The sequence below is a fragment of the Crocodylus siamensis genome, chromosome 7, assembly GCF_052110815.1.
Source record: "Crocodylus siamensis isolate JL-2025a chromosome 7, ASM5211081v1, whole genome shotgun sequence".
Classification (NCBI taxonomy): Eukaryota; Metazoa; Chordata; order Crocodylia; family Crocodylidae; genus Crocodylus; species Crocodylus siamensis.
In genome coordinates this window covers 20,746,812-20,772,355 of record NC_143401.1, presented here as the reverse complement: position 1 = coordinate 20,772,355, position 25,544 = coordinate 20,746,812, and the positions used below count along the sequence as shown (strand labels likewise).

The 25,544-nt window shown below is 43.2% G+C and overlaps 1 protein-coding gene across 1 annotated transcript in view; it reads left to right on the top strand.

The window, feature by feature from the left end:
- The window catches only part of FRMPD2 (FERM and PDZ domain containing 2), a 133,676-nt gene that overhangs the window by 42,907 nt on the left and 65,225 nt on the right, over positions 1 to 25,544 (top strand). Inside the window, exons 14-26 of the mRNA XM_090058036.1 lie at positions 1,766 to 1,951; positions 2,481 to 2,631; positions 5,976 to 6,186; positions 9,747 to 9,850; positions 11,494 to 11,592; positions 13,898 to 14,005; positions 14,116 to 14,232; positions 14,599 to 14,834; positions 15,627 to 15,731; positions 16,679 to 16,772; positions 22,067 to 22,152; positions 22,310 to 22,457; positions 23,723 to 23,937. Coding sequence (XP_089914162.1) covers positions 1,766 to 1,951; positions 2,481 to 2,631; positions 5,976 to 6,186; positions 9,747 to 9,850; positions 11,494 to 11,592; positions 13,898 to 14,005; positions 14,116 to 14,232; positions 14,599 to 14,834; positions 15,627 to 15,731; positions 16,679 to 16,772; positions 22,067 to 22,152; positions 22,310 to 22,457; positions 23,723 to 23,937 — 1,860 coding nt within the window. The remainder of the gene's footprint in view (positions 1 to 1,765; positions 1,952 to 2,480; positions 2,632 to 5,975; positions 6,187 to 9,746; positions 9,851 to 11,493; positions 11,593 to 13,897; positions 14,006 to 14,115; positions 14,233 to 14,598; positions 14,835 to 15,626; positions 15,732 to 16,678; positions 16,773 to 22,066; positions 22,153 to 22,309; positions 22,458 to 23,722; positions 23,938 to 25,544) is intronic.

The window sequence follows — 25,544 nt, the reverse complement described above, 5'->3', positions numbered from 1 at the left end:
CTCACAAACCTCTGAAGGGCAAAGATTTGGGTGAGAAAATATTTTTTTGACATACTAGGTAGAATTCTGCTTTTCTTTGTGTGTCATAAGTGCTACAAATGCCATTTACACACAGATAATGATTCTATTACCCCTGCAAAGTAGACATGAAAGTGTATACGTATAGGGTGAACATGCATAGTAGACTACATACTGGCTGGACACATATGCAGCTATGTATGTGTGCCCATTCTGGGCCAAGAGAGGATGATATATGAAGTCAGGAGGCTTTGTGGTACAGTGAGATGGCTGCTTGCTTTACAAGGAAGTACATCCTGGATTTTAGCTTGGGCCTTTGCTCCCAATGGGATGGAAATTTCCCCACTGTATATCCAATTTTTATTAAATACAAGGGATGATGCCTGACCTGTGGCCTGATGGTACCCTGCTGGAAAGTCAGAGAACCACAGCTGCATCCCCCCTGTAAGTGATGAAGACCTAGAACTTGGTGAGTGCCTTAACCCATTGAGCAAAAACATGGGAGGACCTTTCCCTTCCCTTTTTTCCAGGACTTCTGCTTGAATACACAAATGTAGTCATGTAAGTACCTGACCAGTGCCTCATTCTATGCATGCTGCCTTAAACAGCCACAGCTTAAAGTGAGGGCCAAAAATGGCCAGGTAGATATCTAGAAAACTTAGTTTTAGATGCACAGAGGAAAATATAGTTCTACCCATTGTCACTAAATGGTAGGGATTGTAACGTAGAGTTGCTGAGTGGGGAGCTATGTATGATGAATGGGCTATAATAGGTACTTCTCACTCCCTTCTCCAGCCTGCACACATCCCAGGCAGAAGAGCTCTCCTCCTAGGGTCCTAGAGGCAAAAGTGTCTCCTCTGTTTCTTGAGGCACTGCTCTCCCCTCTCTGTAAGCTGAATGTTGTGCCTGAAGGGAATGGGACTGAACAGTCACTTTCAATCAGATAGCATCTTAGGGGAGAACCAAAATCCCCCTCGTAGGCTGCTGTAATGTTTAGACTTGAGCTCTAATTATAATTTAGCAAAACTCATAGCTGAAACCAGCAGACAACCAAATAATGTGTAATGTGTGTTTTTATTAGAAAGATTAAGGGATGTGGGTCAGTACCTCAGAGTATTCATTGAAGGCAGAGAGCTATTATGTTCTAGAAGGTAAAATTTCTGGGGATTTTTTATAACTGCATGTGCATCTAATACTTTTGATGCCAAAGTTTTAGCAATATCAGTTTATTTGCTATGTGTTAGATTGTTTGGGTTTGAGCATGGGAACAAAAACATACAGTTAAAGATGGGAAGGAACATGTTAACATTCATGAAGTAGCACTAACTTCAAGCAGATTTTCTACTCCACAAATTTACATGGTTTTAAGAGGCAGTAATACTGAGAAATTATGTGTCACTATAACATTTACAGCGCAATACAGACAAATATTCCTCTCAGCTTTCCCTGTGAACTGGATTGGAAAGTGCTATTCCTAGTGAGAAACCAAGTCATAAAGCAGTGCAATGGTTTGCCAGGGTCAGAAGCTGATTTAGCAGAAGAGCAGGGGTTAGAATTTTGCAAGGGTTTCCAATGTCTCTCAGTGGGAAAGAAGTCTTCTGCTACCTCTCTCTCTCCTGGCAGTCTACATTTTTTCCCACTTGATTTTGTTCCTTTCTGGCCATGTGCTAGGATAGGAGGATTGGGCTCTATGCAATACACATTATACATAGTGTGGTGTAAACTCACCATGTCTCCCTCTGCAAAGGTGACTCAGCAGCTCCCTGAATATGGCATGCTATTTCATCATGTGTTCCAAGAGAAGAAGGCAGCAGGAGTTGATACTGTCCTGGGAATCTGTGCCAAAGGCATCATTGTGTATGATGTGAAAAACCACACAAGAATTGCCGTCTTAAGGTTTCAGTGGCAGGAAATGGAGAGGATTTCAGCTCACGTGAGTGGGAACCAAGAGAACCCTTTGCTTTCCATTCAGTTTTATAGCCACTCAGACTGTGAATTGGATAAACACATCTAATTCAGGGTTACCATTAGAATGCTTGTGCACTGACTCAGCTGTATTTGGGACTGCGGTCCCCTTCCAGGTGGTATGCTTGGATCAGAAATATGTCAGCCAGTCATCACTCAGCCCTCTTCTCTCTTCTCATCACTAGCTTGCCTGCCTCAAGGTACTTGCATCCTATTGGTGAAAATGTTATGAGCGTTATGTTAACGTTCATAGGTCCAAGTCTTGTCAGTTCCAATGAAATCAGTGTCCAGAGCCCGTTGATTTCAATGAAGGGCATATCTGTTCTAAATACATATGCCAGACATTGGATTCATTACTATCAACTTTGAATCACTACATGTACAATGCATATGTATATCTGGAAAAATGAGCACAGTTATATAGGGGAGCTTTATATTCGTCAGAATAATGTCGTTTTTGGAATATAAACCAACATGTGCATTTGTGTTCTCTCTAGAGAAAAAAGTTCATGATTGAAAGCAGTTTAAAAAAACACAAGTTCATCACTGACACAGCAAAGACCTGTAAATATTTGCTGCACCTCTGCTCTGCTCAGCACAAATTTAATGCACGGATGAGTTCCTTTCATCTTCGGCAAGCTTCATCAGGTGAGCTAGGAACATACCTTCCCTCATGTGAGGCACAAAGGAAGCAAAAGGAAATGAAATATGCTGTGGGTTTACCACTCAGTGGCCACGTCTACATGAAATGCCGACTATGCAGTTGTTACTGCGCAGTCACTTAGTACTTGTATAAACAACTCGGGTTACTGTGCTGTGCACAGTAGTGTTGATGAAGGCCTGTTTTTGTGACACTGACTGTGCAGGAGCCCGGAACTACTGCACAGTAGTGTCACATCACAGGTTTTGCCACACAACACTACTGTGCAGTGGTATTGGGCTCTGCACAGTCAGCATCTCATGTAGATGTGGCCGGTTCTACTACATCCTCTCTCACAGGTGCTCTTATGCAATTGTTTAATCTGACTGTGATTCAGCTCACAATGTGTAAAATAGGGAGGATAGTATTTCTCTTCCTGAAGGGGTCTTAATTAATGTCTGTAAGGTGTTTTGGTAATCAGTGGCATACAGCTAAATAAACAGGAAAACAGTTTTATTACACAGTGCTGCAGTAACCTTGTTGGTGGTTTTGGGGTCAACTGATCAGATCTATTGCTGGTGGAAAGCACAGATATATTCCACTGAATGTGTGGCTTACTGTGTCCAGCAGTGTTGGGCTGGATTTAATCTCTGAACCAAGAAAGCCTAATAAATGGCTCTGTAGCAACTGAAAATAAGAGATGACCCCCAAACAAAAAGCCATGAGTCCTTGGCAGAGCTAGGAATAGACACAGGCGTCCTGACTTACAAGTCAGCATTGTGCCCCTTAGATCATCCTGTCCCCACCTCTTGTGGGAACGCTGATTCTTAGGCAATGGTTAGCATTTTGATCTGCAGATTTACAACATTCTTTTACAGGAAACAATTTTTTTGCCCCTAGCATGAAATCCGTACACAAAAGTGCTAGAAATAAAAACAAGGCTTATGCTTGTCAACCACTTATGTTATTGAGGTTCTTTCTACTCTTAATTTAACTCCATGCAACAGAGATCTAGCATATAAGTGAGCCTCAAGAGCAGACTGTATGGTTTGTTGGGCAACATGTACTTGCAGTAATATTTTAGAATGAAGACTGTTATAATCAAGATATAACAGAGCAAAATGAATTAGGCAGCAGTATAATTATAACACAAGCCCTAGTTACAAGTGCCTTATACCACAGAAACTGTTATGGCTTGTGCCAGTCATTAGCCTGAGGGAGTGACTGCAGGTTGTGGGATTCAGTACTGGCATGTCATTCTGGTCTAAGGGGATGGTTCCTTTAAGGCAGTTGACAGGGACCCTTACTGACAATTTAACCATATTAACTACCAGCATAATTCTTTCCTCGGTATTTTCATAGTAGTGGAATCCCTTATGCACAAATCAATAAAAATGCTCCCTGGTTCAGAGGTATAAGTCAAAATCTCCACAAACTTGCTGGCAACCGCCTACTTAGCTATCACCATGGTAACTCTCAGGTTGTGCTAATAATGTGGCCAGCAAACCCTTTAGATACTTTAAAATGTCTCTGTCCAAATCCATTAAGTTTAAGGGGCTTAGTTGTAATGAAATTAAAAAGTACCATTCGAGAGGGCTACATGCAGAATAATATCTAATAGGAAGAGAACTCTGGAAGAGAGGCCCATGCATGTTAAGTAGGACAGGTAGTCCTTATTAGTTTTTAGCTCCCCTACCTTGCAAGCCCTGTTCTTGTGGCAGCAGAGCTCTTGTTTTGCTTCTATATGGGCATATCCACATGTGCAAATAATGCACATGAATTTTCTTTCCAGAAAATTTAGGTGTAATAAAGTGCTCTGGGGCTGCATGTGCACCTCTTGGGACCAAACTGCTCCTGACAGGAGCAGCTCAGTCCAGGGATGCTGCTGGCCTGCTCTGCCCCCTTGCAGCAACCAGGGGGAGCTCCAGGCCCCCCAGGTGCCAGCCCTGGGGCTGGCAGGGGGCACAGGGGCTGGTCCCGATTCCCATGTGGCTGGGAGAGCTGTCCTCACTCAGCGGGGATGCTGCCTGTCAGCCACATGGAGATCCCAGTCTCTATATGACTGGCAGGCAGCGTCCCCCACTGAGCAGGGACAGCTCTCTTGGCCACACGGATTGGGTCCTGACCTGATTTCCATGCATTGCTGCTGGGAGAGCTCTACTGGCCACATGGAGATCAGGATGGGTCCCGATCCCCATGTGGAGGGGAGACAGCTGTCCCTGCAGCTGGCATATCTCCTCCCAGCATCAGGGCTTAGCCAGTCAGCATCAGGACCCCTGGGAGCGTCATGTGTAGATGCGCCCTAATTGCCAGCCTCTCCCCAAAGTATTCCTACCTGCTGAGCAAAAGCCTGAACAGATTAACATTGACTCAGTTAGCTTTAGTCACTCCAAGGACCTTCCATGGGATAGAGTTGCAGATTCTTTTCTTACAGTCCACAATATTTAGTAGTCTAAAATGAATTGGCAGTTTAACTTGGATGTGGAAAATTACATGTTGTGTACTGTCTTAATTTAGCCCTTTCTTCAGTTGCACAAAATGCTCAGGGCTAAGACTCAGCTTCTTTCTTCTTCTCTGAGTTGTAGAAGGATTATCGGAAGTGCTCAGATTTCCTTAGATACATGCTTATTGGACTGGTGATTTATGAAACAAATGAGGGTTCTCTGATTACAGTCAATTCAGTCCTCCAGAGACAGAATTTTTTCAATTGAGTTCCGCTTCCTGATCTTAAACTGCACATTTCTGGGAGCATCTACATGAGATACCACTGTACAGTAGCAATGAGCTATTGTGCAGTAGCTTGTGGCTACCATGCAGTAGCATTGCCAGGCACTAACCATGATGCAACGCTACTCTGCAGTAGTAATGAGCTACTGTGCAGTAGCATTGGAAAAAAACTGCGGGGATGGTACTGTGCAGTAACACCGGTTACTACGTAGCCATTTAGTACTTGCTTATGCGAGTACTAAATGACAGCGCAGTAACAACTGCACAGTCTGCCATTCATATAAACACAGCCTTTGAGAGATATTCTGGTTTACTGGGGCCAAGCACTGCAGTTCCCTCTGTAGAGAGTGAATTTGTACTGAAGCCCATATGAATGGAATTCAGACCCAAATGAAAACCACCATGATACTTCCTATGAAAGAAAATGATAGAATATCTTTTTCCCCACCATAGTGCATAAACGATCTTAGGGTATCAAAACAAGTGTAATATGTAGAATGCCACATATTTTGTAAGTCTGTTATGTTAAAAAAGGCAAACTGAGAGCAATTTTGGACATAAAATCTCTGGCATCCTTTTACCCTTCTTTTCTTTCTGTCTCTTCTTCGGTCCCCTTCCATCTGAGAAGAAAGCAAATATTTGCAAACAGACGAACTGAATGCCACATATGCAGTTCAACATGAACACTTTGTCTTGTCTCAAAGAATGTCTCATTCAGAAAATTTGCTGTGCAGGACTGATTTGGAAAATGCAGATGCTGGAATGATGAGTAGGTCTTGTGATAGCATCAGTGTGGAAACCAACAATGTGGTTGGAGACAAAAGCAACCTAGGCAGGTGGGTTTAAATTTGCACCTTTTCCTTTAAATGTGTTTAAAAGTGTATATTAGTTTGGCAAATAGATACATGTATTTAGTCATATACCATATACACCTTTTCCCCCAAAATTAACCATCTAAAATTGGGGTGTGTGCTTTAAGCAAGGAAGATGACTTCTGTGCCAGCATGGAGGCATAGGGACACTGGAATGGCTGCTGTGGGCTGGCTTTGTGCTTGGCTCTGGCTGCAGGCGGGGGGGCAGGGGCTGCTGCTCAGCAACACTTATTTTCTCTTTGAAAACTCTGCAATTCAAGCTTTAGCAGTCAAAAGCTGCTGCCAATTCAGCAGTGGCTGTAACAGGATTAAAGCTTGCACTGCAACCTTTTACAGAATTACTTAAAACATTTTTATGACAAAGTGCCAAAATATAGGACCCAGCATAGTGATGTAGAGCTGACTTACTTCTTCTGATTTACTGTCATGTCAAACTAGAAAGGTCCTATTACAGGTCCTACACCAGGAACATAAAACAGGTTTGGGAATCAATGGGTGCCTATACACAAGCAGTGAGGCTGCTCTGATGTGCTGTAATTACAGTGTGTCAAAGCAGACTCAATTAATTGAGTCTGCTGGAGCATGCAAAACCATGCTCCAGCAAACTCAAGCATCTTGTGTATCAGTGTCCCTGTGCTTAAAAATGATGGAGGGGGTGCTTTAACTAAAGCTCATTTGATTAGCTTTAGTTAAAGTGCCCCTGCAGCCATTTTTAAGTGCAGGATGCTGATACACAACGTGCTCCAGGGACTTTAATTAGATCCACTGGCGACATGTGTATGTGCATGTGCATCCCCTGAGCGTGATGGTGCACCCCCTGCGAAAAGGTGCCACCGACACTGGCAGTGGCATCTGCAGGTGGTTGCTGCTTGCCACCTGCACCTCCCCACCGCCAGCACCACCGGCGGCATCTGTGGGTGGTCTGTGATTGCTGCTGGCCACTGCCAATGCTGCCAGTGGTGTCTGCAGGTGGTCACTGGCTGCCAGTCGCCACCCCACCACCAACCGCACCATGGCTGCCTGTGGGTGCTCCCTGCTTGCTGTCACTGTGTTCCCACCGCTGCCAGCGCTGTCGCCGCCTGTAGGAGCTCACCATACCCCCACCAGCCTCCAGAGGCATGCGGTGTTCATGATTAGATCAGCTCAAAGAGACACTTTAATTAAAGCATCCCCCCTACCCTCCAAGTGCTGGAGTATGTGTATAAATGCCCATTGTGGCAGAGAAAAGGGGGAGCGATAGATGAGTTCCTTCATGGAAAGACCCTGAACCTTAAACCTCAGCCTAAATATTTTCCTGAGTTTGGCTGTTTCTTATGTTTTGTTGTTAAGTAAGTTAATAAAACTGAAAAGGTAAGTTCGTACCAGTTTTAGTGTGTGTACATGTGTATATTTACAAGTAGTATCCTGCTGCAGAGTAAATTCATTTCCTTTGGCCTAAGATACCAAGATATTTCCTGTGCAGCTAATTAGTCAACTGCACAGTAAATCTCCCATTTAGACATGTCCAGTATGTTTCTTCCAAAGTGGACACTGTTGCTTCAGAGTTAACTCATGATGCATCCCACCTGCAGTGATCACCCCAGTTGTTTCCATATTGTACTCTCTTTACCAATTTATACCCTTAGCCTTCCTGAACATGGTTACCTGCTGTAAAAAGCAGCATTCACATGCAAAATGGTCTTAATAACCATAATAATCCAAGGGGCAAGAATTTCGTAAGGTGATATATTTTATTGGACTAACTATATAGTTGTGATAAAGTTAGACAAGATTTTGAATACAAGGCATTATTCATCAGGTCTAAATAATAATACTGACCCTAAGATTTTCTGATATGCCAAAACTGATTCTGCACTGTATATCTGAGTTGAAATGAACTATTGCACTTCATATCCTTGCAGACTTTTTTCAAATCTCTTGAAAACCCAGTGTGTGTCATTAGTCATTATTAACATTGTAGTCAGGCCCAACAGCCCCTGATAGGGTAGGGGGTTACACTGAATAGGATATTACACAAACACACAGAAGGCACAATCTAACAAGTAAGTACTTGACCTTACAGAGGTACTCACCTTGACAGAAGTACTCTTTGTGTCAAATTCAAAGACCAAAACATTTTCTCTCTGCCTGATAAAAAAGAACAGAGGAAAAAAAGAACAGAAGTGAAAAGGAGAGCACAGGGTGTGTGTGTGCACCCCTCTCAGACAGGCCATATCAGAACTGAAAGCTTGGGGCAGAGGCAGATCCAGAGAGGGTACAAAGGAGGCATGGTCACCCCCCTCCCCCTTTTTAAGCATGCCTCAGGGGCAGCAGCCGGGACTTTTTTAAAGTCCCTGAAGCAGGTAAGAATCCCCCTCTTCTCCTGTGTTCAGGGACATGTCCCCTCCCTTCCCATTCCATTTCTCCCTTTCCCTATCCACTGCTGTTGCTTTCTCAGGCTTAACCAGGGACAAGAGGACTCTAGATTTGCTTTTACTCTGCCCCAGCTGGGCTGTCAGGTGAGCCAGGCTCAGTGGCAGTGATGGGTAGTTTCTTCTGCTTGGCCCAGTCCTCTGTGTGTTCCCTGCCAGGCTGGGGGAAGGCTCAGGAAGGGGAACCTATCTACTGTCACGGCTACTGTGCCTGAGTTTGGCCTCCCACATAGCCCAGCAGGACTGGCTCTGCAGCTTCTTCCACCCCCAGATCAGTGGAGGACAACAACAGTGGTGGGCAGGGAAGATGGGGAATGGGAGGGAAGGGAACATGCTGTTGGGAATGGAGGGGGTGTGAGAACAGTGGGTGTGAATTTTTACCTGATTCAGGGACTTAAAAAAAGTCTTCAGCTGTTCTTTCATGGTGTGGTCTGTCTGTATGGGTTGGGAGGGACACTAGGAGTACAAAATGCAGCCACCCCTGCAGTGCTGGTCACTTTTTTTCTTGCATCCCCTTAACAAAGTCCTAGATCCACCTACATGTGGCGTTAACTACCTCAAAGGCGCTCCTGCCCGAGGGATTCCTCAATGTTTAAAAGTGTTGTAGGCAGAAAAAGAGAATGACTTCTCTTCTCATTTACATCACTACCTCCACCAAAGTGCTGGTGGTTGCCTTAGCTGCACAGGGTTCTGAAGGCCTTGAAGAGCTTCTTGTGCCATTTAAAATGCTAGGGTCTAGAAGAGCGAGGAGCAGTAATGAGCTGTAATACTCCCCTTTATATGCAGGAATAGCTGACTCATGCTGGGATTTTGCCCTGCTTTCCTGCTGTTTGCATTAAAATAAAGGGTTTGTTTCCTCTTGACTCATGAAAACATCCTTACATAAGTGGTCTTGCATTAGATCTAATTTGAAAACTAATGTCAGCACAACAAACAGCATGCATCTGTGTCTATGAAATATGGTCTAATGGCTTGAGTATGTGGTTATAAGTGAGGAATGTCTGTGTTCTCTTCTTACCTCTGACCACTATTCATAAATTAGAGAAGATGGTAAGTGCTAAGTCATGTTGTTGATTTATTATATTAATGGAAACCTCCTTTCTTGACTGCTAGCTCACCATCAGGATTGTCCCAGTCAGAAGTGCACATTAATTTAAATGAAAACCAAAGAAGTTATGACTATCTCTTTATCCGCTCAAATCAGAATATAGCCAGCCGTAAGTATAATGGTCGTGATGTACTTAACAGGCAGTGCTATATTGAAAAATGGAACCAAAGGATTCTACACTTTTTTTTCAGTGACTCCAGACCAAAATTCTTCATTTTAGAAAGCAAAAGATTTTTTTTCCCCAATCAGACCTATAAATTAACCCTGAGTCAATGAGTTTACTTGGGATCTTTTTCTCCATTCTCTGACATCAGCAACAGTAATAAGGTTTCCAGGTCAAGTTATTGCCTCAGTGCACATGTCTACACATGTATTTATGTTTGCCTAAACTTAAGGTAATTTAGGCGCGCATCTACATGTGGACACGCTAATGTGCCTTAAGGTACAATAATTTCAGGTGTGAATAGCTAAAGTTGCATTAGTGCACTTGCAGATGTGCTAATGTGCATTAACAGAGTGTCTATCCTTTGATGCATACTGTTAATGTTAGTGCATGTCTACACATGCACTAATGCAACTTAGCTATTCGTGCCTAAATTTGATACCTGCTTTATGCTTTATGCAGGTATCAAATTTATGTTCACATAGCTTTAAATCACCGTTTTAAAGGTGCATTAAGGACATGCATATGTAGACATGTGCCCTTAATGTGCTTTAAAAATGGCGATTTTAGGTTAAGTCTGCTTAAAAGAGGCACATGTAGATGCGTGCAGTGACACACAATTGTCTTGAGTGAGGTTGCTCAATCATGTGAATGCCTTAACTGAAGTTCCATGGATGTTTCTAAGGGCATAATTTGGCTTGGTATGTCATGCCAATTATGTACATAATATATGAGTCAGAACAGACTCCAGGTTCCACTATATACCTAAGCTTGCATTGTGCAGCTAATAAAAATAAAAACAATAAAAAACTATTTTTGTCACTGAAGTCAGCTTGTCTGATTCACATATGGAGAGAGAGCAGATCTACCAAGGACAAAAATGTAATTTGTACACATCCCCCTTTCAGAGTAAAACCATACTTTCAAGTCTCATACATGGGGTGACGTATGCTCCCATTACAATAGCCATCATCACAACTGCTGCTGGTTGGGAGGGAGTTAAGTCCAGGGAGTTAAGTCCTAAAATCCAGGGAGTTAAATCCAGGGAATTAAGTCCTAAATCCCACTCAAATACAATATGAGTTGGGTGTTTGCTCCCCTTAAATTCCATTAAAAATCCCAGCTCAAACCAGCTTTTTACTAGGTGCATCTACACATGCACTGTGCAGTCCCGGTGGCGCTTGGTTATTTTTAGACTCCGTGTCGCTGTAGTGACGAGCTATGGCAACGTAGCGTTGGCATCACAGTTTGTGCCAGCCGCAGCATGTCACTGTAGCTTGTCACTATGGCGACACAGTGTTTTGTGTAGACACATCCACTGCTAGACATGAATCCTGTGAGTGGGGGTGAACAGGGCAATATAGCAGCAGCATGCGGCGGGCACAAACTGTGCTTATGTGTTCTCTGGATGCCTACAGAGTGCTGGCACTCCCCACCTGTATTATATTTGTTTAAAATGAACAGTAATCTTGACATTAAGGACAAAGTACATTTACCTTTGAAACACCCAAATTGCCCCAAACCAAATGCCACTGTCTTCTTCCTTCATGGCTTTTGTCTGCATTGACTTCAGCTGTTTTGTTTCACAGCATCATGTTCACCAGTTAGCCAAAAGGAGATGGTGTTAAGTGGACTGGAAAGAGAAATTATTTGTGTCCATTTAAAACGTGATTCTCAAAATGGCTTTGGTGAGTAAGAAATATTCATATTTTTGTTACCGGGATTTTCAGCTTACGCATATGAGTCTTTAGCTTACTCTTCGGGTAAAAACAGGCATTGCCTTCCATAACATTTGTGCTACCATAAAAAATTGTATGGCAGCACAAAGGCCAAGCAAACAGACACCTATACCTCTTTTTCATGCCACAAATTGTGGCTGTGATGAAAGTGTTATCAATATTTGCCAGAGTTTAACAGTGGATGTCTGTTTACTCTATGGTGCAAGAGCATAAGCACCTTGGAGCTTCCCATGCTCCCTCGCTGCTGCAGGCAGAGGTTATGGGGGCTTGAGAAGCCTGATCCTGCAAACCACAGGAATTCCTAGGACGGGGCTCCTCAAGCCCACGGAGCACCTGCCCAGCTTTCTCCACTTACAGAGACATGCACCTGGGAATCTCTAGGCTGCATTTCTGAAAGTGGGGAAGCTGTGGTTTTCCCACTTACCAAGATGCACTCCCAGAATCAATAGAGGTGATATAGTGGCAATATACGTTTCACCTAATGAACTGGATCTGTTGTACCAGGACACAACCTGTGATGGATGATTTGCTTCATTTGGTGATGTCTATTTCTAGTCTTTGTTTTCATTCAATAAAGTCTATTAGTTTTTTTTTAATGAGCTGGGCTAACTAGATAGGCTGCTCACAGGCTGTGTATTGCCAGCTATAAAAATGCCTTTGTGTTTTCTCTATCCAAAGATAGCTACTGAGTATGACATTTGCTGGTTGAAACTAAAAAAGTCCATAAGCTTCCTCTTTCTTGCTGACTCCATCAGTGATGGGGTGGCCATAGGGCAAGGATAATGGGGCAGGTATCCCAGGCCCCATCCTGCATGGGGCACTGCACATTGGAACCAAACTAGAGAATTCATTTATTTTTAAGCAATGAGGCAGAATCATGTCTAGACATTTTGTACACTGAATTAATTACTTAAAATGCAGAGAAATACTACAAAATAATCATGTGTATTTGAACCATTTAAGATATATTTGTACATGAAGTTGTTCAAATGCACATGAATATTTTGTGGTATTTCTTTGCAGCATTAAAGAGTTACCATACTGGCCACTGTCTGGTATTAAAGCGGCCTCCCACTGCTTTTGCCCTGGCTCTCACAATATGTAAGATTGGTTTTGTCGATAGAAAGGGGTATAGGAAAGGATTAGACAGGTTCAAAGGATCAGTAGCTACATTTTTCTCAAAGGGGTAACAAAAACTCAGGGAGGTTTATGGTGCTTTACACAACTAGATCCTGGTTTCCCACCTGACATTTAAGATACTTGGCCAGGTCTTTCAGCAATATAGCAAATATATCATCATAACACTCCTATTTCCTGACTTTTGAGTGCTTAAATTGTTATGTACATAATATTCCGTTATGCAACACACCAGCAAAGTATGTGTTTGCACCCTCTTTTAATGGCTGGTCTGTAGAGGGCAGCAGCATGTTACTGCTGCTAGTTCAGTCACACTTGTAATGTGGATGACAGAGCTTTATTTGGAAAGTCAGGGGTTAAAACCCAGGTGATTACTTAGGTGGGGTGGCCTTACAATGCATGTAGAATTATTATTTAGATCTAAACCCTGGGTCTAAACCTGAACCTTAAGAATGAACTCATTTAGATGCAAACACCACAATGTGGGCCTCTCTCTAATTGAAATTCTTGCATGCTGCTTAGTAAAACAAACTTGTCACCAAAACCAGCTGCAGGGAATAAATCAGAGTTCCAGAGGGGAATTTTTATCACTAGTTATCCAATAAGAAAGAGGCAAAAGGCATATATGCTAAGCTATGAGCCTTCTTATAGCTAATGCAGGCACTGGCTAGTGCAGCACTGATGGTACAAGTAGTCAAAATACAGAATCAAGCATATGATAAACGTGTTCTAGTAAGGATCTATCAAATGCACTTAACAAGGTTTATACTTCTAATTTAGTTGTTATAACAGTTTCCAAGGCTGTGTTGGTTGTGGCTTATCTGACTTGGGAGTTCAGCGCTTTAAGGTCCTGACTCAGGAGAGCATCTTTTTTATTCAGGAAGGGTAACCACTCTCTGTTGAAATCAAGCTAAAATTTAGTGCATGCTAAATTTTAAGTTTGAGCTTAATTAATGCCCTAAATCAAGCTCTAGATGAAGTTAAAGATCAGAGAGTTTAAGTCCCTGAAATGTGCACATAACTTATGGCAATAGAAAAGATGCTTTTGTTTCTCGGCTGTTCATTTTTTCCAATAATACTAGCATCTCTGTCGTCTTGTGCTATCTCATTTTTATAGGTTTTGTAATTATTGGAGGAGAAAATGTGGGGAAATTAGACCTTGGAATCTTTATTGCTTCAGTTATTCCCGGAGGACCTGCAGACAGAGCTGGGCGCATCAAACCAGGTCACTGTCCCCAATTTTTAATTAGAATTGAGATGCTTTCATGGTTTATAATGAATCATTCTGACCTTATTTTTCCCCTTTTGATGTTTTTTGTCTTAATCCTATTTTAGGTGGAAGACTCATATCTGTGAATAATGTTAGTCTTGAGGGTGTTTCTTTTAATACTGCAGTTAAAATTATACAGAGTTCTCCTGATGAAGTGGAACTGATCATCTCTCAACCAAAAGGTACAATACAGTTTTGGGTGTCTTTATCCACTGTAGGAGATTAGTTGGCTCAGGGCACTTGTAATGGGATATGTTAGAAGAGTTTTTCACACTAAACTGCAGTTTAAGTTGGTAAGTAGTAAGTACAAGTGACTCCTAAAAGCTACTATCTGTTGGCTGTTCAGCAGTCTCTGTGAAATGTATTGGTGCTTTCTGATACTAATCTTGTACCAGTGAAGTCAATGGAAATTGTCATGGGTAAGATCCAGAGCATGGAGTCATGGCATCTGGCCTGTGGGGCTAGAATTTGGCAGTGGCAATGCACAACAGTATCTCTCTCCAGATTTTTTTCAGCTGACAATGTTTGGTGTTGGTCTGTTTTTGCAGACATGTATGAGGAAGGAATAAAGGAAGAGAAAAATCTGTCAAGAAAAAGCAGCACCAGTGAGTCTGAGACAACTTGCATAGACAGTGGGAAAAAAAGAATACAAGGCTGCCATACAGGACCCTCCAAGGAAAAAGACATAAATATAGATGAACTTGAAAAGGTTCTTTCTTGGAGTTTAGCACCAGAATTGGTTAACAAGATTTCTGTTCTTTCAGTTGACCACATGGATGTGGAGGTAACTACTGTTTTAGTAGTACTTAGTAACAGTGGGTGCATCTACACATAGACAAATCCCACTGAGTATTAATGCACCACAGCAAAGGCATGCTAAGCACAGCTGAATTAGTCTATTGCGCATTAACATCACAAAAAAACTGTATGCCAGTGCTACTGCTCAGAAGTGCCAGTTACTGCACATTCAGTTAGTACCTGTTGTTATAGGTACTAAAATGTGCTGTGACCATGGCGCATTAATGAACATGTAGATGTGTCCAGTATGTCGAATATGTACCTTTTGAAATGTCTGGCTATTAAGAATATAGAAAGTAACAGAGTGGAACAAAAATGTGCTGGGTGAGAAGGAAATCCCATGGAAATGGTGCTTAACAATTTTCAGTTGTTCTTTATTGATATTTTTAAATGGACTGTAATAATTTTGACCAGGCTTAGAGCCAGTCAAAATACAGGGGAAATGTTGAAAATAGTTTTTCTCTTTTTTTCCTGTGGAAATTCATGTTTTTGATGGAAAAATGTAGGTTCTCTCAATTGGTACTAATTTATTATTTCAAAAGTCTTATTGTTATGGACTATAATAATTTAAAAAATCTAATTGTCTGGGTTTTGAAAATCTTCCCAAGCTGTCCTCAGCTTATATGATGTAAATCAAATTCTGCTCCAATTTATACCTGAGTAGAAGTGATAGTAATCTGGATTTCCAGACTGGTATAAATGACAGCAGATTGGGCCTCTTAGAATTTCTCTCTCTTTCCGCACTGTCGTCTCATTAGAGTTTATATTTTCGAGACAGGGAGCTGACTTCTTTCACTCAATGCCTCCCGCTGAAGTCAATTCCAATGGAATCTACACCGTGGAGCTGGTTAAAGATGATGGGACTTTGGGAATCAGTGTGACTGCAAGTGTTATTTTTGATTTTACAATGCATTCATGAATACAATGCCCACATTACTAAGGAACATATGGGAAAGTGTATTACATGGGGTCCTAGAAGAAGACAGGCTGACAGCAAGGCCCAGTACTTCAAGGCCCAAACCCCCCTAAGTGATTGGCAAAGTGATTAGAAACTCTGGGTTCTAATCATATGAACTTCCTTTCCCATGTTCAGAGGCAGCAGTGGAAATGCTGCCTGTTTATCTTGGTGAAATGATACCCCTCCACTGGGTCATGGGATCTATTTTGTCCATATAGTTTCACAGATTATTTCATTTACCATTAAAACACAGTTACTTCAGCTTTAAAACAAGGTGACAATACAGCAGAAAGTGAGGGCTTATCTGTTCCTTCGAAGTTGTTGGGAGGATGAAGAGAGGCAAACAGAACAGACCTATAAGTGAGCTTGGGATTTGCCTGAGGCTGGGAACTAACTCTCCTATTCTTGCAAAAAAATGTTAGGGAAGTTCTACTGGCAACAAGTGTTCAGGACCAGGTCTGTACATTTAATCTGAAGGACTAATAGCAATTTAATGCGTTATCCAGATTTTGGAAAGTGGACTCTTAGCTACCTTTAACTACATTTATAGTAGCATGAGGGGGAATTCCAGAATGATTTAAAATATTTATATGCAGTCACATAGAAGCACTCAGAATTTTAGATAGAACAATAAAACATGGACAATTAAGACTGCCTTGCGACGTTCATTATACACTCATTATAGAACAAGAGTAGCAGCTGTTTTCAGTCTCCCCCCTACATTTTTAAAAGGTAATTTCTGATGTAGTTGCTGATTTGTGACGAACTCTTCAGAATTTACATGGCAACACCCATTCTGGCTTTGATTTTTATTGAAGGAGGGACATGTAGTGCTGCAAGACTCCTCTAAGATATGGGTATGTATTTTCCAGGGTGGAATTAACACTAGTGTGCGTCATGGTGGGATATATGTGAAGTCGGTTATCCCTAAAGGACCAGCTGATAAGGACGGACAAATAAAAATAGGTAGGACATTTGCAAATACAGTTCTGTGCTGGGGAAGCAAAATGTTTGGGGTTGAACTCTATTCACAGATATCTGAAATGTGGTACATGAAAGGGTTGAGGGGCAGACAGTGATTGTCTTCTGCTGTCTGTGACAGAATATGCAGCCTTTCAGTCTACTGATTACTGTAGGGGTTCTCAGCAATGATGCCATGACACCTTGGGGAACTGTTGTACCCTTTTAAGGGTGTTGAGTGGTGCCGTTCAGTATTTGCATTGATAGGTGTGCTAAAACCTAGGCATGGTTCACAATAGAAACCCAGAAATTTCAAATAGGAAGCTATAGGGTCAAAAACATTCTGACCTGTTGTGATCTTTATGAGTTTTTTGCAACAGAATCATAGAAAATTATGGTTGGAAAGGACCTCAGGAGGTCATCTAGTCCAAACTCCTGCTCAAAGCTAGGATCAAGTACATTATCCCAGCAAAAGCTTGGTCTAGCCGTGTCTTAAAAACCTCTGAGGATGGAGATTCCACAGCCCTTCTGGGTAACCTGTTCCAGTGCTTCACTACCCTCCTCTTGAGAAAGTTTTTCCTAAAACCTAAACTAAATGTCCCTTGCTGCAACTTGAGACCATTGGATTCAAATCCAAATTGGACTCTCTAATTTGTCTATATTCTTTCTGTAGCGGGGGGTGTGGGACACAACTGGACACAGTACTCCAGATGTGGCCTCACCAATGCTGAATAGAGGGGAAGAATCACTTCCCTTCATCTGCTGACAGTGCTTCTATTAATGCAGCCCTGTATGCCATTAGCCTTCTTTGCAACAAGGGCATACTGCTGGCTCATATTCAGGTTACTGACCACTGTAACCCCCAGGTCCTCTTTTGCAGAGCTCCTGCTTAGCCAGTTGGTCCCATGCCTGTAGTGGGATTGTTCTGTCCTAAGTGCAGGACTTTGCACTTGACCTTGTTGAACCTCATGAGATTTCTTTTGGCCCAATCCTCCAATTTGTCTAGGTCACTCTGAAACCTAGCTGTACCCTCCAGCACATCTACTGCACCCTACAGCTTTGTGTCATCTGCAGACTTGCTGAGGGTGCACTCCATTCCATCTTCCAGGTTATTGATGAAGATATTGAACAAAACTTGTCCCAGGACCAACCTCTTAGACACTCCACTTGATACCGGTTTCCAGCTAGACACTGAGCCATTGATTTTTACTATATGAGCCTGACAATCCAGCCACTTTTCTATCCATCTTATGGTTCATGTATCCAACCTGTACTTCCTTAGCTTGCTTGCAAAAATGTTGTGGGAAACCCTGTCAAAAGCTTTGCTAAAGTCAAGGTATATTACATCCACTACTCTTCCTGCATCCACAGACCCAGTCATCTTATCATAGAAGGCAATCAGGTTAGTTAGGCATAACTTGCCCTTGGTGAATCTGTGCTGACCAATCACCTTCTTCTCCTCCAAATGCTTTAAAAAGATTCCTTACGGACATGCTCCATGATTTTTCTGGGGACTGAGGTGAGGCTGACCAGTCTGTAGTTCCCCACAAACTCCTTGTTCACTTTCTTAAAGATGGGCACTATATTTGCCCTTTTCTAATCATCTGGAACTTTTCCCAGTTACCACAAGTTTTCAAAGATAATGGCTAGGGGCTCTGCAATCACATTGGCCAACTCCCTTAGCACCCACAGGTGCATCGTGTTTTGCCCCATAGACTTGTACATGTCAATCTTTTCTAAATAGTCCCTAACCTGTTCTTCCGGTACTGTCGGCTGCTAACCTCCTCCCCAAACTGTGCCACCAGGTGCAGTAGTCTGGGACCTGACCTTGCCTATAAAGACTGAGGTGAAAAAAGGCATTGAGTACTTCACTTTTCCACGTCATCTGTCACTAGGTTGCTTTGCATTTGGCTAAACGCTACCGCCCTCCTTGGTGTTCGACTTGGGGGGTACATAGACTAAAAAAGGTTGAAAACCCCTGTCGTAGGGGATCCTGCCCATCAGTTCGCTGACTGAGTTAAAAGTCTGCTTTTCTGAAGTTGAGGGTCCATACTCTGCTGCTCTCCTTCCTTTCTTTCTTCAAGATCATGAACTCAATCATCCCGTGGTCGCTGCTGCCCAAGTTGCTATCCACTACTACATTTCCTATCAATTCTTCCCTGTTTGTAAATCATGGTCAAGAAGAACATGGCCTGTAGTTGACCTCTCCAACACTTGTGCCAGGAAGTTGTCCCCAACCCCCTCCAGAAACTTTCTGGATTTCCTGTGCACTGTTGTATTGCCCTCCAAATAGATGTTACGGTGATTGAAGTCCCCTAATGAGAACCAGGGCCTCTGATTGAGAAACTTCTGCTAGCTGTTTGAAGAAAGCCTCACCTATCTCACCCTCATTGTCTGGTGATCTATAGCAGATGCCCACTACAACATCATCTTTGCTCTTCTTACCTCTGACCCGAACCCAGAGACTTTAAACAAGCCTGTCTCCAGTTTCATACAGCTCTTTTACATACAGAGCAACTTCTCCTCTTCTCCCCGGCCCATCCTTCCTGAACAGTTTATACCCATCCATGGCAGTGCTCCAGTCATGTGAGCTATCTCACCAAATCTCTGGTATTCCAGTAACATCATAGTTCTGTCATCGGGTGTGGGCATCTAATTCTTCCTGGTTGTTTCCCAGGATATTTGCATTCATGTGCAGACCCCTGGGGTAACTAACTGATAGCCCTACTTTCTCAGGAGAATGAGAATGTGTCCCCTGTTGCCCCCTCCTGCTTGTGCTTCCTCCAGGTCACCCACTTCCCCATTTACCTTAGAGTTTTGGTCTGCATCCCCCGGTTAACCTAGGTTAAAGCCCTCCTCACTATATTAGCGATCCTGTCTGCAAAGTTGGTCTTTCCTTTCTTTGTCAGGTGGATCCCATCTCTTCCTAGCAATCCTTCTTCATGGAACAACATCCTGTGTTTGAAGAAGCCAAAGTGCTGCTGGCAACACCATCTGTGAAGCCATGAATTGATCTTCAGGATGTATGCACTTCTACCTGGGCCCTTTCCCTTGACAGGAAAGATTGAGGAGAACATCAGCTGAGTCCTTGTCCCAGAGCTCTAGTCACTTTTGATTTGCTAAGGGTCACCCCTGGCAGTATCATTGGCACCCACACAAATGAGCAGCCTGGGGTAGTAGTCAGAGGGCCAGATGAGTCTCAGTAATCCTTCTATGACATTTTGGATATGGGCTCCAGGCAAGCAGCAGATCTCCTGAGGCAACAGGTCAGGCCAGCAGATGGATGCTCTGTCCTTCACAGAAGGGAGTCTCCAACCACCACCACCCATTGCTTCCTCTTGGTGGTAGTGGTCTTTACCATCCCAACCATGGGGATGCCTCATCTGACCTCCAATGCAACATGTTCCTTCTCCTCTGTTGCAAGAGCTCCATATCTGTTCTCCAGGGAAACTGCTTCAGGTGAGATGAAGATTTCTGCTTGATGTCAGAGGTCACAAAGTTCCAGCTTCCACCTTCCTGGGAATCCAGGTCCTTTTCCTTTTCTAGTGCTGCCTCTGGCAGTCCTTCCTCCAGAGTCTGAGAAGTCCACTTCAGCACTGAATTGATGAAGTCCCCATGGCAGAGGATGCTTCAGAGCCTTGCTATCTCCTCCTGTATGTCTATTGCCTGATTCTTAAGGGACAGCTCCAGGACACACCACTCACACTGCAGGTACTCCCTCACCTGGCTCTCAGTGGAAGGAGCTTGAAAGCCACTGTCTCCACAGCACCAAACCAGGACCTGGGGGAAGCCTCAACAATTCATGGTCCTGCCTGGACAGACATCTCACAGGTACAAGCAGAGGAAGAGCTGCCAGAGGTGGTGGCTCTGTCATTGTGACACACAGCCCACCCAGCAAACACTCAGCAAGCCAAGCACACAGGCAGCCCTAGCTCACTTACCTTCCTGGAGCAGGATCTGGTGCCTGGTTCCTCTTCCTCTTCCTTCTTTTGCTCCCAGCAAAGTGCTTGCAAACTGCTGTGTTTCTTGTTCCTGTTTCAGAATTTGTCTGTAGATAAAAAATGAATGAAAGCTAAGAGCTGGCATTTATTGAATTTACCCACACCTCCCATTGCTTAAAACAGGAGTCCCAAGCAAATCTAGGTCCGTATGTCCTTCATAGCCACAGATATGGCCAGAGAGTCTCCAGTGTCTTCAAGGAGTTTGCTGATGAACATCTTTTGTGGTAACTAACATCATCACATTTTTTACAGGGTATCTTAGAACAGGGGATATATAGTAGGGCTGTGTGAAGCTTCGGTCCCTGATTCAATTTGGTGGAGATTTGGCTTGATTCAGTGGCTGAATATTTTAATCCAAATTGAATCAGAGGACCCTTTAATCTCACCGAATTTAATTGGAACCCTCCAAATGGATTCAGAGAGATTCAGAAACATTTGGACATAGAGAAATGTTAAATGTTTTTTCTACATAGCTCTAGGTACAAGGGGCTCATGAACACTGTGGTGCTGAGGCACATGGAGTGTCCCACAAGAACATGGGGGTCTCTTCAGTGCACTCGGCTGTAGACCCAGAAGTGAAGCACTTCCAGTCCACTTCCAGGTTTGCCAGGGAGCGCGTGGGGTGGCGGAGGGGCCCTGAGCACCCCCACCCCAGCTCAGTGACTGGTTCCTTCCTAGGTCTGGGGTGGGGCACCTGGGGTCCTCCTGTGGTTGATTACCAAGCTGGGGAGGCATGGTGGGGGAGGCCCAGTGCACTCCCTGGCAGACCCAGAAGTGGACCAGAAGTACTTCCAGTTCACTTCTGGGTTCACCGCCGAGCACTGCCTCCCACTCCCCCCCTCCACACTCCTGTGGGACGGTCCATGCACCCCAGCATTGCAGCCATCATGACCTGCGCCTGCTACTTCAAGGTATGTAGAACATTTTTTTAAAGCTGTGTATATGCCCATATTGTTGATTCTCCGAATCAGCATCGAATCTTAAGATTCAGATTCAGCCAAATTGAATCAGGGACAGTGATCTGAATCAATTAACTGAATCACTACCCCTGATTAGGGCCGAATCCAAATCTGAATCATATAGAGCCCGCTTTGCACACCACTAATATATAGGAATATGGCAAATGCAGAAGTAATGGCGTTTGACTAGAAAGCCATATACTTGCTTTTAAGGCAGCCACTGAAAGTTACAAAATGCAACCACAGTTGAGAAGTGTGGGTAGCTTCAAGAGCACAGAATTTATCCCCGTATGGACTGAGCACCACGTGACTGACTTGCTTCATTTGTTGTCTGCCTCAGGTGATCGCTTGCTAGAAGTGGATGGGATCAGCTTATGTGGCATTACACACAAGCAGGCTGTGGAATATCTTAAGAAAGCTGGCCAGGTTTGTATAAGGCAGAACTGAGTGGGGCTACTTATTTGGAGAAATTTGCAGCAGAACAGAGCTGAGAGGGATTTTTCTGTTCTCTTGTTTGAAGAGAAGTACAAAACGGATGCAGACTGTGCAGCTTTTGAATGAATCTTCTCCACCCTGCTTTCAGGTTGCAAAGCTGGTTCTAGAAAGGGGCCATCATGATTTAGCAGAGAGATACCCAGCTGCTAACGACAGAAAGGAAGGAAAATGTCCAGTCACCTTCTTGGCTGCTTCCTCATCAGATGATCCTAAGGGCTACCCGTTTGCAACAGATGGTGAGAGATAACAAAGAGAACCCAAGAGAAAATCTCTTATTGTGCTTACTACATTTTCTATGAAATGAATGAATGAAAACAATCACATAATATTTCCACAGTTCACAGAGAAAATCTAAATACTGAATAAGAAGAGTAATAAAAGATGTCAGTGACATAATTTAAAATTGATTTTGTATAATATTTCCAAAGCATTTGGAGATGCATTTAATATTACAGCTGCTGATTGAGATACCACATTTATTCCATTGTAACCCTGTTAAAATTAATGAAATTGCTTGTGACATCAGCAAGAGTAAAACTGGATCTATTTGTTATTTTAGTGGGATAAAAAAATGAGCAGCACTTTTTGCTTTTTTGACTGATGGTTGTACTGCAGATATGCAGTCACTGGTTGACAGGCAAATAATAACGTCCTCTCCATGAATGCACAGGTCAAGAAAGAGCAGTCAGTCCCTTCCTCTCCCTCACAGCATACTTATGCAGTTGACAGCCAGGTTGCTTGGGCTTATGTTCTGAGATCCCAAGTGTAGAGTGGCTCATCTGAGGGTGCTAGGCATGCCTATGGGACAGTGCTGTGGGTGGGGAATAAGATGCACTTAGTCCACGTGCAGATCCCTGCTGCTGAGTGCTGTCACCACACTTCCATGAAGGTGAAGTAGGTCCTGCTTCTTACTGTGCTGCTTTTGGCTCCCCCAGAAACATTCATAAACTCTTGAGTTATACCTGTGTGAAAGGTACCTAAACTAGACTTAATAAATATGCAATAGAATATTGCTGAGTTCTTCTGAGTATTCAGAGGCAGTCACAAAAAAGACCCCCATCCTGCCTTCACTTGACTCCCCCTCAGCTGGCTTGTAACTAATTGGGAGTCACTACACCTATGGACACAGAAGGTGGAATAGAATCCAGCTCAGTTCCTCTCAACCAAATGAATGCCTCAGGGTGAAGGGGCAATAAAAACAATCAAAGCCTTTATTTTTTTTTTCTCCTTAATTTCAGCAGACCTGACTCTGTGACACACAGAGGAGATCTGCTGAACAGTAGTGATGCATAGGGGGTGCACGGTGGAATCGGCCGCAGGGAGACCCGTGCAGGGGGATCGCAGTGGGGACACGTGCCCCTCCTACTAAAGTGGCACTAGTCAGCCATGCTGCTGAATAAGAGAGGGTCATTTTTATGAAGGTGCTTTTCAGAGTCGACTGCCACTTTAGGGGGGTACAAGCCATGGAACCTGATCATTTTCCTGCCTGCTTTTTGAGCAGATAATACATTTGAAGTCAAACTGATAAAGAATTCTGGAGGCCTTGGCTTCAGTTTTCTGCAGATGAAAAGAGATGCTTGCAAACACCTTGGAGGAAATATTGTGAGGATCAAAAGACTGTTTCCTGGGCAGCCAGCTGAAGAGAATGGAGGAATTGAAGCTGGAGATGTCATTTTAGCTGTGAATGGGAAACCTATTCAAGGACTCTCATATCAGGTACCAGGCAGCACCCTGAATGGGCCTCCTGCTATGTAACATGTTAATTAAGTTTAAATGAACCCAACCTACTTTATTGTTGCTTAAAAGGCTCACTCTTGTACTGAATTCAGATAAAACTATTATGTAGAATTTCCTTCACTATTTAGTTACCTTGCTGTCTGCTCTTAACACTAAAAAGATCTATTGGCTGACATGTGCCAGTTACTTAATTCACTATCATCGGTCTTGTTTTAAATAAATCAGCAGACATACTTTTCCCTTCAGTCCATGTATGTTCTAAAATGTCATATGAAATGTGCCATGCCAGATTCCAATTTCTGTTATGCTAGGGTAAAACTGGAGAAACTCCACTGACTTGAATGGAGTAACTCCATTTTTACACCGGTGTAACTGAAATCTGGATCTAGCCCTATATTTTGCTGTTTAGTTTTCAGTTATTAACTTTTCTCTTTATGAAGTCTCCTAAAAGATAACTATCTATGAAGGCAGCCATTATTATTGAGGATGCCTGTTACAGACTGGGGTGACAGACAATGTTATAAACTCTCCTGTTGACAGCGTGCAATGGTAGTTAGTCATACTAGGGCTAGGTAGTGAGATCTGGCTTCTATTCCTAATTCTATATATGACTTCTGGCAAATCATTTAAATTGGCTGTGCCAATCCCCATCGGTAAAATGGGGAATAAATCCAATAAAGGACTTAGACATTTAAAAAATAAGTTTTGTGAAACCTAATTTATGGGCATTTGGTCCTTTCAGTAAGATCCAAAACCCTGTGTTAGGCACCCAGACTCACTATCCTGTGCATGGAGAGACATAAGCACCCAGAACAGTATCCAAAACAGCCGGGAGGGAAACTCTGAGGGCAGGGAAGGTTTTAAGTTCCATCTCCCAGATGTCTTTCATGGGGGTACAGGGAGGCAGCATAGTTCAACTGGGACTCACAATCCAGAGCCTGTTCATGAAGAGGGATGCCTTTGCTTTTTCTTTCAAAGAACTGAGCAGAACTCATGTTTTTGTATCAGAATGATGATGGAGTGCTTCTCTCCTTTTATCCAACAGCTCAGTGGGTGGGTACAGCTCTCACTCCGGTTCAGTTCCCTCCTCAGCCTGGGTAAGGATAAATCAGGCTTCTGCTCTTCCGTCTCAAGACTGCATCTGTATTTTTCATAAACGGGCATTGGACAAAATATGGAAACAGTTCTGGAAGTAGAAACCAGAACCCAAGTTCACCCCATTCCAGGCAGTTGCCCACATTACTGGCTTACAGAGCCATGCATGTGCTCTCGAGCCCCATGACTTCCATTTATTTCTGTACAACTCCAGTCAAAGGGGTGGAGAGTGTCAAACTGGAACAGTGTGGTGGTTTGGGGACTCTCCTGGTGTGAAGACATTGGTCTGACCTCCCTGAAGATGAGCCTTGGTCTCCCACTTCCTACCAGAGCATCCTAACCCATAGGGGGCACTATCAACCTCCTGCTTCACATATATTTTAGAAGAAAGCCATCATCCCTGAATTTTTGTAGGGAGCCCAATCCTAATGATGCTTCAGGCATGTTCTAAGAATGCTTCCTGGCTTGAGCCCCTCAGGGGACGCAGACAG